The sequence below is a fragment of the Aedes albopictus genome, chromosome 2, assembly GCF_035046485.1.
Source record: "Aedes albopictus strain Foshan chromosome 2, AalbF5, whole genome shotgun sequence".
Classification (NCBI taxonomy): domain Eukaryota; kingdom Metazoa; phylum Arthropoda; class Insecta; order Diptera; family Culicidae; genus Aedes; species Aedes albopictus.
The window spans coordinates 297,433,200-297,448,685 of record NC_085137.1 but is presented as its reverse complement, the minus strand read 5'-3'; the positions used below and the strand labels follow the sequence as shown (position 1 = coordinate 297,448,685).

General features: G+C 46.0%; 1 protein-coding gene across 1 annotated transcript; it reads right to left on the bottom strand.

The window, feature by feature from the left end:
- Positions 1–13,208: 13,208 nt before the first annotated feature.
- On the bottom strand, positions 13,209–15,119 carry LOC134286646 (uncharacterized protein K02A2.6-like). Its single transcript, XM_062848293.1, has one exon. It carries the CDS (start codon positions 15,117–15,119, stop codon positions 13,209–13,211), a length of 1,911 nt encoding a protein of 636 aa, XP_062704277.1.
- Positions 15,120–15,486: the final 367 nt, after the last annotated feature.

Sequence of the window (15,486 nt, the reverse complement as noted above, 5' to 3'; positions counted from 1 at the left end):
CGGTCTCCTGCCGTAAGCCGAGTGCTTCGCAGAACTGCATGTGCTTGGTTGGACCCGAGGTTGGACCCAACGGTTTGGTCATCACGTCGGCTGTCATACTTTCCGTCGGGCAATACACGAGTTCGACGACCTTCTTGTTACACAACTGCTGGACAAACTTCTGGCGAGTATCGATGTGCTTCGATTTCCGGCTCGCCCTTTCACATTTCACGAAGGACAAACAGCCTTGATTGTCTTCGCGAATTACCGTCGGTTGCGTTTGAGGTTGGCCGAGATCGCTGAGCAGCTTCCGTAGCCAGACGGCCTCTTGGCATGCCTCGCTCAAGGCCACATATTCGGCCTCCATGGACGAAAGCGTGACACTTCCTTGCTTGCGGCTCGCCCACGAAATCGCCGATCCGCCGAAGAAGAACACCATCCCCGATGTCGATTGCCGATCCGCCGGGTCACCGGCCCAGTCGGCGTCAGAGTATCCGTTCAGCTGTTGATCTGGATCACCACCTACCACGAGATAATGACCGCTTGTCTGCTTGAGATACCGCAACGTTCGCTTTGCGGCCGTCCAATCACGTTGAGTCGGACCACAAAACTTCCTGCCGAGAATAGCCGCGGCGTTGGCGATATCCGGACGAACGACCACTGCCAGATACAACAGACCTCCTACAAGACTCCGATATTGGGTGGCATCCTCTAGAGCATCACTGTTTTCTTCGGTCTTCAGGTAACCTGGATCCATTGGCGATCTTGCCCCTTTTGCTTCTCCCATTCCGTGACTGCTGACGAGCTTCTCGATGTAAGCTTTCAAACGAATCTTGAACGCTGCTTCCTCTCGTTTCACATCCAGTCCAAGGAAGTGGGACACTGGCCCCAACGATGTTAGGTCGAACTCCACCTTCAAACTTTCAAACACCTTCTCGATTTCTTTCTCCGAGGCTGACGCTATTAACAGGTCGTCGACGTAGACCAGCAGGAACGCTTCGCCGCCGTCGCTCCGGACGTAGAGGCAGGGATCAGCCGCCAACGCCTGGAATCCGAGCTTTGAAAGGACTTCGTTCAGCCGCCGGTTCCAGCACCTTGCGGATTGTCGGAGGCCATATATGCTTCGTTTCAATCTGCACACCAATTGCCTCGGACCTTTCTTCTCGAACCCTGGAGGCTGCCTCATATAGATTTCTTCGTCGAGGGTGCCGTGGAGGTAGGCAGCCTTCACATCGAAATGGTGGACGTGGAACTTTCTGGTGGCAGCAACAGCGAGAAACGTACGCAGTGACACATGGCTTGACACTGGCGCGTACACGTCGCTGAAATCAACTCCTTCACGCTGACTGTAGCCCTGAGCTACTATCCTGGCCTTGTGCTTCACTGGTTCCCCATTCTCGTTACACTTCAGTTTGAAGACCCACTTGGATCCGACAACCTTCTTTCCTTGTGGCAGGGTTGCCAGCTCCCAAGTTCCATTGCGTTTGTGGGCTTCGAGCTCCTCCTTCATGGCGCTACGCCACTGTGGATCCTTCATGGCATCTCCGTAGTTGCTGGGTTCCTCAAATGCACAGGACGCTTTTTCGATTACACTTTCCAGTACGTAGTCCCCGAGCCGCAGCGGTTGCACACCGCGGGTGGAGCGCGTTGACCGCCGGACGACTTCCTGATCTTCACCGATTGACTCGGCATCTTCGTAGAGGTCTTCGCAATCGGACCCGTCCTTCAACGGATCCTGGTCCTTCAACGACTCGTCCTGCAATATGCATTCTCGCTCATCCTGCTTCGATGCACTTCGCCGGGGCTTGGGATGGCCTTCTTGCTTCACCGGAATCTCGACGCACGACGATCCGTTGCCCAACTCCAAGAATCGTGCATCCCTGCTGACGGTTATCAAGTCTGTCTCTCGATCCAGGAATCGGTACCCCTTGTGCTCCATGGAGTACCCGACGAACACAAGTTTGCGCGCCTTGCTGTCCATCTTCGCACGCTTCACTGCCGGAACGTGCACGTACGCTTCACTGCCAAACACGCGCAGGTGTGACAGATCCGGCTTTCGCCCCCACCATAGCTCGTAGGGCGTCCTTCCAATCGATCTTGACAGCAGCCGATTCTGGAGATAAGTGGCTGTCAGCACTGCTTCTCCCCAGTAGCGCTTTTCCAATCTGGCGTCGATCAGCATACAGGTGGCCATCTCGGTGATCGTCCTGTTCTTTCGCTCGGCTACACCGTTCTGTTGAGGAGAGTAGGGTGTGGTGAACTGCGCCTTTATTCCCTCTTCACGGTAGAACTTTCGCAGCTCCTTGTTGTCGAATTCTCCTCCTCCATCCGAGCGGACCACAGCGGGTTTGCGGCCTAACGTGTTCTCCACCCAACGCACATAGTCCTTCAAGTTAGCGGCCGCCTCGGATTTGTGCTTGAGCAGGTACGTCACGGTAAAGCGACTGTAGTCGTCGATAACGTGCATAACGTAGCGGTTGCCACTCGGAGTCTCGTTCTTCATGGGACCGCAGAGATCCGTGTGCACGATGTCCAATACGCGGTTGGATTTCCGCTCGACGACCTCCGGAAACGGCGCCCTTGCCGACTTCCCTTCCAAACATGTTTCGCAAATAAGTTTCAACCCACAGTCGCTTACCTTGATTCCGTCGACCATACCTTCCTTCAGCATCCGCTCGGTGGCAGCCCAATCGCGATGACCGAGCCGGCGATGCCACTGGTGTTGGCAGTTCTCCCGGTGCTGGCTGTCGATCGCCTTCATTGCTGCACCAGCTACCCGAAGGTGGTACAATCCTCCGCAGCGAGCTCCAGTTACGACCGTTTCGCCGTTCGAGTCGACGATCTTGCAATCTTCCTTGCCGAAACACACACTCATGTTCTTCTGCGCTAGCTTACTCACCGACACGAGGCTAGTCGCAAGGCCCGGCACGAATTTTACGTCACTCATGTCGATCCGAACGATATTGTCATCTTCATCGAATCCGTAAAGCACTCCGCGTCCTTCTCCGAGTATTTGCGTCTTCTGTCCGTCGGCCATCGTAATCCAGCCGCCCGCGAGCTCGGACAGTTCCGAGAAGAACGCTCTGTCACTCGTCATATGGGCACTAGCCCCACTGTCGATGAGCCACGAACGAGAATCCCCATCGACCGTAAACGCGACGTGCTTCACATCACTGTGTGCCGTTTTGGCTTTTCGGGCTTCTTCTTTTCGGCCTTTTGGCCCACTCTCTTCTTTCTTCAGCTGCTCCTTGTACTTCCGGCAGTTCCGCCGGAGATGTCCGGGCATGTTGCAGAAGTGGCACTTGCGCATTTCCTTTTTCTCTTCCGAGCGCATTGCCTTTTCCTGCTTCGAACCACTCGCGCCCGCATCACGTTCCAAACGGCGACCGTATTCATCCGACAGTTTCGCTTTCACCACTTCCAGCGTGATTTCATCATCCGGACGACTGTCTAACGCGGACACCAAACTGTCGAACGATCGCGGGAGGCTCCGCAGGAGCATGCACACTTTGGTATCTTTATCGAGGGTCATCCCCGCGGCCTCCAATCCGTCGAACAAATTGTCCACTTCGAGCAGGTGTTGCTCGAGATTTCCGCCCTCACTCAAGTTAATCGCGCACAGTTTCTTGAGGAGCGAAACGCGGACCGATCGCGACGTTTTCTCGTGATAGCTCCGGAGCGCGACGAAAGCATCCCGGGCGTGCACGCACTTTTTAACGAGAGGCAGCTGACTGTCCTCTAGGAGCAGCACAATCGTGGCCTTCGCTTTGCGGTCATCGTTCACCCAATCGTCATCGCGGTCGTCTTCGTCCGGCAAATTCTCGGTCACAACACCCCACAAGTTTTCGCGGCACAACAACATTTCGAGTCGGATTTTCCATGTCTGCCAGTTTGTTCCGGAAAGCTTCGGAACGGCGAACCTGGCATCAGACATTTTGGCAACACTCGCGGGTCACTTTTCCGATCAGTGAGAACGTCAACAAAAAACACTCCGAGGTTAGGTTGCCCGGGTGGTTCACTTTTCTTCGAGCAAAATGTGCTCGGCTGTACACTAGGGAACGATTGAAAAACGAATCACTACTTTCCCTCTTCAAGCGGCGCTGGGGCTCTCGCTCGGAACACTTCTTCTTCTGTTCTTCTCTTCTTCCTTCCTCCTCCTGGAGGAGTAATCACTCGCACTTTTCTCTTCAGTTTCTGTCTTCCTTTTTCGTCGCCCTCACCCTGGGGCGGAACTCCACGGAACTTTTCCGACGGGAAGTATGCACTCGCGAACCGACTTTTTCCGCCACTGCTTCTGGGACCAAAACCTGACGGACTGGGCGGAGTCCGGCGTGCAGCAGAATAACGCGTTCGTGGGGAAAATTCGGTGCAGCGGAAAATCACACGCGAAACAAGAGGTTTATGCGGAATACAAAAGAAAGAACTTTATTAACGGTTTCTATTACAGAGTTATCGGACACGTCTTTACGCGTTGGCTTTCGATTGGGGTAATGATTTTGCTCTACACCCACCGCGTGGGTTGACTGACAGCTCTCTGAGCTGTGGAGAGAATCCGAGGGGTGCGTCGATGGGGAGCTAGGTGCATTGCATCTCCACAGAACAGACCCTCAGTTTAACTGGACGCGGTTCCTCATTTTATTATAGTGCATTTATTTAGTTCACCACTGCCACTGGACTATCGCACTAGTTTTCATATCCTAGGTTTTCATGAGTGCGAAAACGCAAATAGAAGTGCGCGATTGCATCCAATCAACTTGGTGTCTTCAGAGCACTTATTCAGCGTACATCGAAGAAATTGTGCGCCGAAGACATCAATTTGATTTGATGCAATCGCGCAGTTTTATTTACGTTCTCGCACTTATGAAGACTCAGTGCGCAGTCCGGTGGTAAACTGGTGAACTGTTTCCATATGCTTGTCCATTGAATGGACTACCCGCTTTGTGCGCAGCCACAGTTGATCAGCAAGAGTAAATAAATTTAATTTTGTATGGCGAAATGCATCTAAACTTGAATTACTTGAAATACAAAGCTTTTATCGAAAAAATATTTGGTAGGCTTAACCCTTTATAAGGCCGAGACAACTAGAAGAGTTGTCAACGCATACTATTATGGAAATGATTGTATACATGATTACATGTACAAAACAATTTTTGTTTGGAAGAAACTCTCAAAAATCTAAGTGGCGATATAGTTGCCACTGCCCGTTTAGGCCAAAAACGCTGGTGGCAATATAGTTGCCACTGCCCGTTTACCCCAAAAACGAGCTTTTGAGGTGGCAATATAGTTGCCACTGCCCGTTTAGGCCACCAGCGCTGGTGGCAATATTCTTGCCACTACCCGTTTAGGGTACTTTTCTTCTTTTGACTTCGACAAAAAGCCGGAAAAGAGATTTCAGAGTGGATTAGGGCTTAACCCATAATATAAACTGTGTAGTTCAGCTCATGTCAACCCATAATAAATATGATTATTTCTTAAAATATTTACCAATCTATAATTTTACATTAAGTTTGAGCTAATTTTCTTCACGCGGTCAAATTTAGCTATTTTTGAGACTACAAATGGCTCCCAAATTGTTGTTAAGGCTTTTTTTAGTATGTACCAAAAAAAACCAGGTGTTGTTAGTAATCCCAATTTTGCGTAAACCAAAAAAGAAAGTTCGAAATAAATTGTTATAAAACAGAAAAAAATACAAACAGTAGGTGGCAATATAGTTGCCACTGCCTTATAAAGGGTTAATAGTGGTCACCATTGTGCACAACCACTACCAAATATTTTTTCGAATAATGTGTTCCACTTTGAAGAATTTGCCTTTAGATGGTATCCGCCATACAATATTTTTGCGATTTACTTTTAGCGATTTTTCGCGCATAGAAGCTAGCGCCACAGACAAACAGACGTATCACTTTGAACATTTTTCGATTCAAATCATAGTCACGGAAACATGTTCGCCCAATGCTAAAAGGACTATGTTTGGCCGACCACCAACCAGGTGGCGGTAGTGAGTAAATGTCAAACTCGAATAAAAACTATGCAAGCGCCACGGTTGTGCAGTTGGCCAACTATCAAATTTTGAAGAAGATCGTTAAATCGGTGTACGATGGAAATTATCAGAGTGTTACGTCTGTTTGTCTGTGCTAGCGCCACGGTCGATGCGGAGAGTAGGAAAACAGCCGATGTAGTTAATTCATTATATGAGAATATCACATAGATTTAGCGAAGTTATGTGATTTTCCAATAGCAACTATGTGATTTCCTAATGTTTTTCATATACCGTATTGATTTCATTTGATATTTTCAAAGAAATTTTCATCGTAAAATCCAATATTATGCGTTGCGCGAAAATTTGTACGCGCAAGCGCCCATACACCTCCGCCTGTAAGAAAAATCATTTCGGTGTTTTCGGCGCAGTATTCCTTGGCCAAATCGCGCACTTATTTTAGAAGACACCATAACAATTAAACATACCAGCGGAGGTCAATTAGCGATTTTGCACCTTTTTCGCTCTCTATTTTCTTGCAACGGGTAATAACAGTTAGCAGGCTACAGACACGCCTCAACTGCATTAAATGATAGTTTACAAGATGTTTGGGACCGACCGTTTGGCAAGCACGTTCGGGGCCGTTTTAACTAAATCATTGTTAACAACAATGCCTGTCACTGGCGATGAACGAAGGCTCTCGATCGAAGGTTTTGAAATTGTTTAGCATTAGATTGAGCTGCACGACTTTTCTAAGGAAAAAGGATAAAAATGGCCTGACGTGGCCAACCATCGTTGTTCAAGTTTAGCCCTGTATGTAAAAATAATTATAGGAGTATAGTCTATTTTACGAAACGACAACAGTGTTGATATTGATATTAACAATCACGGGCTTGGGCGCAACCTCCTGTCAAATTTTCAATGAGCGTCAATGAGCGATCAGCTGATCCGAAATGTCTCGTAAAATGGCTCATTTGAGAGCAACATTAACGGCAGCTACTATTCGAGCAACCCGCGCAGCGCTACCATTTTGACTTAAGCACCCTTTTCTACACCGGTAGCAATCAAATAGTCACCCTGATTCGTATCGGGAGGGCTGTCATATTCCCAAAGTTTTTTTAGCAGCGCAACTGTCCCGCTACATATACATTAGAGTGGGTCAACGTTGTATGGAGAAACTTTAAATTTGATCGTATCAACCCGGAACAAAGCTTTTTCAATCTATATTAGCGTCCAAAACAACTGTGCAAAATTTGGGAGCGATTGATTGCGTCCCCGTATTCCGCATTGCGATTGAAATTTGTATGGAAGTTAGTATGGGAAAACGTACTTTTTTGCATTTTACTCATAAGTTGATTTTTTTTGTCCAATATGTACCATGTAACTAATGACGTTAAAGTATAGCCTAGGATATGCCAAAAAACTTTACCGAAGACCGCAAAGCGATCCGACGCTTGTGAAAAAAGTTATTTGCCTGGTATTGCTTTTTTTGCACCGTATTCGACCCCCTGCAGAATTTTTTTGTCACACCACAATATGTTCCCACCAGTTTCAGCATACATTGGTTCGTTTCACTGCTAGAAATTTTAAGCGTCGGTTACACTTTTTGGGTGGTGCATGGAATAATCGGTTTGTTTACTTGCTACTTTCCTTTGTGTTTGACGTGTGAACAAATATTTTAGACGATTGAACATTTGCACGGTAATCTATGAAGCAAAGCAAGATGCAATAACTTAGGGCAAAAATTGAGATTTTATTATTGATGTTATTCCTTTACATGTTAAATGTTAAGCACCACTGGGCAATCTATACGTTATAACTTTTTTCACAAGTGTCGGATCACTTTGTGGTCTTCGGCAAAGTTGTTCGGCATATCCTAGGCTATACTTTATCGTCATTGGTTAGACTGGTTTAGACGAAAAATTTCAATTTATGAGAAAAATGCAAAAAAGCACGTTTTCCCATACTAAATTCCATACAAATTTCAATCGCAATGCGGAATACGGGGAAGCAACCAATCGCTCCCAAATTTTGCACAGTTACTTCGGACGCTAAAATGAATCGAAAAAGCTTTGTTCCGAAAAATCGGCTTTATTGACCCAGTCTAGTATACATGTCAATGGTTGCTACTCCGTGATTGATCTGAGCTGGTACCAATTGCACTGAGATCCAAATGAATAAGGGCTGAGACACTCCACTTATTCTCAAAGTGCAATTCTAGCAGCTCATACATTTTGGATCAATAACGGCGCCGGCCACGTCCTTACAGTCAGTTGTGAAGGGAGAGGAATGTTAGAGTGTGCTGGTTGTTGCTACTAAAGACCGAGATCACCTCTGCATCCCCACAACCAGCACGGACTGGGGTATTTGTTAGACGGAAAGGATGGGAGATCTGGGAGTCACCGTTGGGTCGGTGATGCGATCCATGGATAGGGGATTATTTATAGTGTTCGTAAGGTGATAGATTGTGTGGTGAATGAGGTGAATAAGGACAAGCGGCACAGCATGCTTTGGTTGCATAACTTGTAGGCGTTATATACACTGTGCTGAGTGGAAATTAGAAGGGAGGGAAACGACTTTTTTACAATTCGTTTCTGGTTCTAGCGATGAACATATGAATATACATGAGTTGTATTTGTAGAGAAGAGAGAGAGAGATAGGAAATGGATAGAAAGATACAAAGTAGGATGTAAGGGACGGGCCAGGGATTGAACCCATGACCTTCTGCATACGAATCAGAAGCGGTAGCCACTAGACCACCAAGCCCGTCAATCAGTCTTCAAGGTGCAGCCCCGCGCGGATGTGTAGCCGTGCTCACACTCTCCAATGAACATTAGCTTCGAGTTCATGCATGCACACGTCGGGATGAACATGCACTCGAGCTCAAGCTCAATGCTCATGTTTTGCACCGCGCTCGCAGCCGCGCTGGAAACATCGGTGTTTGCAGCTTCGCACTCGTTTCGGTTTTGCACTGCGGTCAAGCTGGGTAAGCTGAGAAATGTTCTAACGGTTCAATGCCACATTTGGAGTTGCTGTCGTCACAGTTGTTGATGGTGTGATTCACCGGTGATGATAAATTCTTTTTTTTCCACTTCGATTAAGGACAAACGTCTTGAAATCCCGCTTCAACAGTGCATCAGAATTTCAAATGCACAAATCTCAAGAAGCAAGATTCACACAATAGTGCATTTCATTATTTTGTTCTTGCTCACTCGTAATAAGCTTAAAATAAGAAGATCAGGTGCGCTGGTTTTGTTTACGAAGAGATTTGTGCCCTCGAAATCGTGAGTAGGTACCAAAGTCGGCCATTGTGGCGGCCATTTTGGGATTCTAACAAGTCTGTCCTTAAGTAGGGTTGTTTTTTTATATTTAATAAACACATTGCTGGTCGCCATGACGTTTTTTAGGCCTCCAAAGGGCGGCTGGGTTAAAATATTGTAAGCTAGATTGTAAGTTCTTCAGTTGGGTCAAAAAAGCTTCCGAATTAAATTTTTATATTAAGCAACATTTGTAGTGCTGAAGGTCGCTGTCGATAGTACGTACTAGAGTTGTTTTAGGGAAATTACAATTTGTCGCATCAACGCGGGAACATTTCGTTTTTTTTTTTGAATTTTTATTTACGTGTATTTTAACTTAGGCTAATTCTACACTTACGGAACATTTCGGTCCTTCTTAGCGTTCCAAAACAACCATGGGGGAGGGGCGTTCATAGAGCACGTAAACTTCTAGATAAGAGGGGAGGGACAGGGGACTAGCCAAAGTATACGCTTAATTCAAAAAGTGTTTGTGTGATCAAAAGTCGACGGGGGGAGGAGGGGTTTCTGAAATCACCAACATGCAAAACATGAGTGCAAATTTGTATGTCTTCACGATCCGCATGTTGATTTGTATGGGTTACCGTTGGGGAAAATTTTGGTAAAAATGAAGGAAAGTCAAATTTTAACCACAAGATGAAACATGAACCATGTTGATCTCTCCAAATACGTATCCTCTGGCGTCATTCGCTAGCATAGCGCGGTTATCAAAAGTACGTGTTGAAGGTAATTGTTGAAGTGATTGTGGTCTACAAAAGACTGTAGGCGACAGTAAAAACGGAACTGGTTAGCACAGCATACTGCCTGAACTGGCTCCCTTTTCGCTAACTTTCCGTTTTAATTTCCCAAGTGTTTTAGTCGAAATCATCGCATGCTGCATGTCCATGATACACACTCAATACTGGGAGCGGTTACGCCAATAACAGAAGAGGACGCTAATCACAACAAGCAAAACTGCTAAAAGAATTCTTGAAGATTGTACTAGAGGAAACCATGGATTTTTTTTTATTTTGAAGGAATCTGTATTGAAGGATCCCAAGAGCATCCTGGAGAAAACTGAAATCACTTGAGAAATCCTTGGTAAAATTCCAAATAAACGTTCTGGAGGAACCCGTGGAAGAAACCTCTGGAGGAGTTCCCGGATGAATCCCTAGTGTAACTCATAGAAGAATCATTGGTGGATTTGCTATTGAAATCTTTGAAGAAATCCCTCCCTATCAGGATTATAGATGAAATTCCTGGGATGTGCTCCTTCAATTCCAAGAGAAGTCCTAAAAGAAATGGATTGCTAATTGTAGCATGATTCCCAGTGATATTGAAGCAAAGAATCTCTGTAGGAATCTCGGATGAAATCATAACTTGAAAAAAATCTCTGGAACGAAGAAGCATTTTTTTTTGGGACTACATTAACTTACAGAAATGATTTCATCCCAGCGTCACATGTTTGGGGATCCTCTCTCTCTCTCTCTTCTTGGCGTAACGTCCTCACTGGGACAAAGCCTGCTTCTCAGCTTAGTGTTCTATGAGCACTTCCACAGTTATTAACTGAGAGCTTCCTCTGCCAAATGACCATTTTGCATGTGTATATCGTGTGGCAGGCACGAAGATACTCTATGCCCAAGGAAGTCAAGGAAATTTCCTTTACGAAAAGATCCTGGACCGACCGGGAATCGAACCCGTCACCCTCAGCATGGTCATGCTGAATACCCGTGCGTTTACCGCCTCGGCTATATGGGCCCTCATGTTTGGGGATGTCTTACTTAAAATTTACTTAAAAAAAGACACAACTTTGGCAACCAGTTTCACTGCAATTACCATGAGCTAGGGTGTCCCAAAATAGAAAAAGTGTTAAAAAGTTAACTTGCTCACCCCTAGAATGATAGATTAGGGCCTAAGAAACAATAGTTCCATACACGAATACTCAGTCAAAAAATATTTAGAGGTTGCACGCATCAATTTTCTGAAAAATGGACAATTTTTGGTACTTTTACCAAAAATATGCTCATATGAGTTGAAAAATGAAAGAAATAAAAGTCACCAATTTCACTAAATCATAGTTCTGGGTCCCGCAAACAAAGTTTGGAGGGAATTTAGGTCATTAAAGTTGATTTCATATATATGGCATAAGTTCAAATATAAAAAAATCTAGATTTTTTGAGTAAATTTTTCAAAAAATGCTTAATTTATAAGAATTTTTAAATTTTTCCTATGATTGACAATTCCCTTATTTTGTAGCAAATTTTATGTAGATCATTTTGGCTGAAGACAGTTTTGAGCTATCGTAATCATGGGTTGAGATATTGGTATAATAGTGAAAACACAATCAACGAAAAAATCGGGGTTTCTTACGTTGTTCGTTTTTGTTCACTAGTTTCCATGACTACCATGCAAATAAAACTGCACATGATAAATGTTTGACAAAACATTACGTGGAAGTATATTTTTTTGGGAAATGCAAGCAATTATTAGGTTGCTTTGATCGTTACTAACTCGTACTGCATGACGGTAATAATATGTACCGGGTTTGGGAGTTATCTAAGCATCGTACGAAGCTACATAAGCTTAAATAACTTTTCACACCTGCTTTGTGAAAACGAAAAGTATATATTTTTTCTAAGACATCGTTTGTTGATCAATTAAAAGACAGCCGATTCAAAACTTGTGGTTTCGGTTAGTTCTATATCAATGTTCTCCAATGTGCTAGTAAGGTATATGTACCTTTCTATTGAAATGAAAAAAAGTTCAATTTGAACTTTAAGTTTTTGAGTTATTTCAATTTAACGGTTTACGAATAGTTGTTGTTAACCGTTAACCGTTAAATTGCGTTCACCTCTCAATAACTGGAAAGCCCTCGATTTCCACCTCAATAGAAAGGTACACCTTACTTTCTTACCAAATTGAAGAACATTGATAGTAAACTTCTAAGAGGTAAATGTTCGTCCAAAATGCGTTAACGGTTAACGATAAGTGTGCCCACCTCTGTACATGTGTACGAAGCCCGGCTTTGAAAAAATATTGCTTCGTTATGTAATAAAAAATCAAAAATAAAAAAAATGGAGACATGGAAGCTTATCTGTTTTGCCTTAAGTCATGTTTATTTTTGTTACCTTCTTCAATAATTCTTTAGTAAAAGAAAGAGCTAACAATTCTATGACTTATTTATTCGGAAGGTAAAACTAGAATGTCAAAATTTTTCACTTTGAACTGAATCAACTCGGTCATGGCTACTACGATTGTAGCTTGCTCTCATAGCCATGGTAGCATCTCCCCCTTTGAGTTGATAGCAGTGGAAATCAGCCAATCTCCTCGGCGGCCGGATTGAGCGCTCTGGACGTCGCGATACTGGCTGCACGGGTGTTGATGTTTGGATGGGCAGACTGTTTTCCGTCGGTAATAGAGTTTCTTCTTCTTCAATCGACAGAGTTTCTTCAGGAACAACCACGGATGACTCAACAGTTTCTTCATGGAATGACTGCTGATCTGGTACGACGGCCGGTGACTCGCTTCGCCGGGGCTGTGTTGCTTCGTTTGCGGAAAGGCCAAAATCGTCGATTAAGATAGACAGCGGCGCTGGTTCAACTGGAACGGCTTCTTCCATCCTCGAACGGAGCTGGTCGACATGTGAGCGCAGAACCTTGCGTCGGCCCACTTGACAATCCAGCAGAACATTGTAGCTCACACTCCCGATTGCTTCGAGAATGGTTCCAGGCATCCACTTCCAGTTCTCGTTTGAAGCGTAGACCTTGGCGAATACTTTGGAACCTGCCGAGAAACTTCGTTTACTTGACTGTTGTGGCTGGAAATCGGGTTTCGGTGATGGTCGCAACAGGTCCAAAGTTGTCCTCATCGGTCGTCCAAGCATGATCTGGGCAGGAGACTTACCGTTCAACACCGTTGACGGAGTGGATCGGTATACATACAGGAACGTTTGCAGTGCGCTAGCAGTTGATGTTTCTCCTCCGATTGAACCGGAATAAGCCTCGGTGGGTGTTGATGGTCAGCAACTTTTTGGACTCGTCGTCGACCTCCACCTGCAGGTATGCGTCCGACAGGTCGATGATGCTGAAGATTCGACTGCCAGACACTTTGCTGAAGATCTCCTCCGGCGTTGGAAGTGGATAGTTGTTGCTCTCGAGTGCCGCATTGAGCCCAGTGGAGTAATCGGCACATACCCGCACCTTGCCGCCGGGTTTCTTGACTACGACGATAGGTGCCGCCCAGTCGGAAAAATCCACGGGTGTGATGATGTCCGACCCAAGGTCCGACCGTTGGAGTCGATCCAGCTCTTCGTCCACCTTCTGGATAGCGTGAAACGGAACCGGCCGCTTCGGTCGAAAAACTGGTTGGGCGTGTTGCTTCAAGGTCAACGAAATCTTGGTTTTCGTGCAGTGGCCCAGACTGTCCTGAAAAACTTCCGGGTATTGCGTGAGGAAGTGCTGATCAGAGGAGAGCGAGAAATTGGAACTATTCACCTGTTTGCAGTAGGCAGCAAGCGGCTTCGACCAGAGATCGAATGCGTCCATCCAGTCCAGTCCAATGACGTTCAGATCTGCAACCGATGTGATGTAGCAGACCGTTGCCAACGTGGTGTCTCCGACGGTTATCGGGCAAGTGAATTCGCCGATGAGCTCTAGTGGTTCCCCTGATGCCGTTGATGCTTCCACGCTGGTTGGTGATGATGGAGGTGCTCCAATCATTTTCCATGTTCGGTGGCTGATGACGGTGATGTCGGAACCGCAATCCAATTGCAGTTTGGCTGATTTTTGGTTGAAGATGACGGTGACGAACCTCCGGCGGCTACGAACCTGCTGTACGGTTTGGATGACCTTCGTGTTGAATGGCTTCTTCTTCGCACCAGTTTTCTTCTCGCCGCTGGACTCCGTGGAAGTTTTTGAAAAGCAACCACAGTAGCCCTCTTTGTGGCCCGTTTTTTCACACTGTTTGCAGGTGTGCTTGGAAAACTGGCAGTCCTTCACGAAATGCATCGCACCGCACTGCCAGCAAGGGGATGGGGGTGTCTTACCGTCGGCTGACGACTTCTGCTGGTAGGACGGCTGCTTTCTTGAGTGCCGTACTGCCTGCACCGCTGAAGATGTCGGTTTCTTCTCCACCAGCGCCGTGTCGTGCTTGAGGTTCGACAGGCGTTGGCATTCGGTGACCAGGCCTTCCAGGTTGATGGTGTCAGCTTGATCGGACTCGAGCTTGGACAGAAGTCGAGTCCTGACGTCGGCGTCCTTCGTCGATTTGAGACCGCAGATGAACACCAGACTCTTGAACTGGTCGACGGTGAGCTTCTGCAGTTCGAAATCCTCGCATTGCCGGTTGACGATTCCGGCATACGAAACGAAGTCGTCGGCTTCACTCTTCTCGAGCTTGAGGCAGTCGTAGCGCTTGCTAAACAGAGACTTTTGTTGGCCGAAAATCTGCTTCAGCTTTGCCACAACGTCGTCGAAGGTGAAATCACGTGGGTGGGATGGCAGGAGGTAGTTCAGGAACTTTTCGTGCACCGGGACGCTGAGACTGCGCAGCAGGAGCCTTACCTTCGCAGCGTCGTTCAAATTTCTGCCATCTTGCCGGAACAGATCCTCGTACTTCGAAAACCAGCGGTCGAACGTTAGGCCATTTTCCGGGTCGAAGTGGAACTCCTTGATGTTGGAGGCAAGGGATTCGAGAATCTTCTCTGGAGCGCTTCGCTGGGTTGTCGCCTCCTGGTTACCGGTGATTTGCTCCAACAGCATCAGCAAGCGGTTGTTCTGCTGAGCCACTTGACGCATCATTTCCGGCATCGAAAATTCTCCTCCCCATGCTCCGGTTTCGGATTCGGCTTGATGGTCGTTCTTCCGGGACATTCTTGAGGATCTTCAGGCTTGAATCTCGTCGCCAAATGTTACCTTCTTCAATAATTCTTTAGTAAAAGAAAGAGCTAACAATTCTATGACTTATTTATTCGGAAGGTAAAACTAGAATGTCAAAATTTTTCACTTTGAACTGAATCAACTCGGTCATGGCTACTACGATTGTAGCTTGCTCTCATAGCCATGGTAGCAATTTTGATTAGCATATTAACCACTTGAAATGAGACAAACAAGCAACGTTTGACTTCAAACGATATTGTTTTAAAAAAAAGTGTTGGATAGGGTTAGGCGTAGAAATGTATTACTTTGTTAAATTATTTAGCCGTATGACGCCAAAAGATATTAACTGAACTAATTTTAA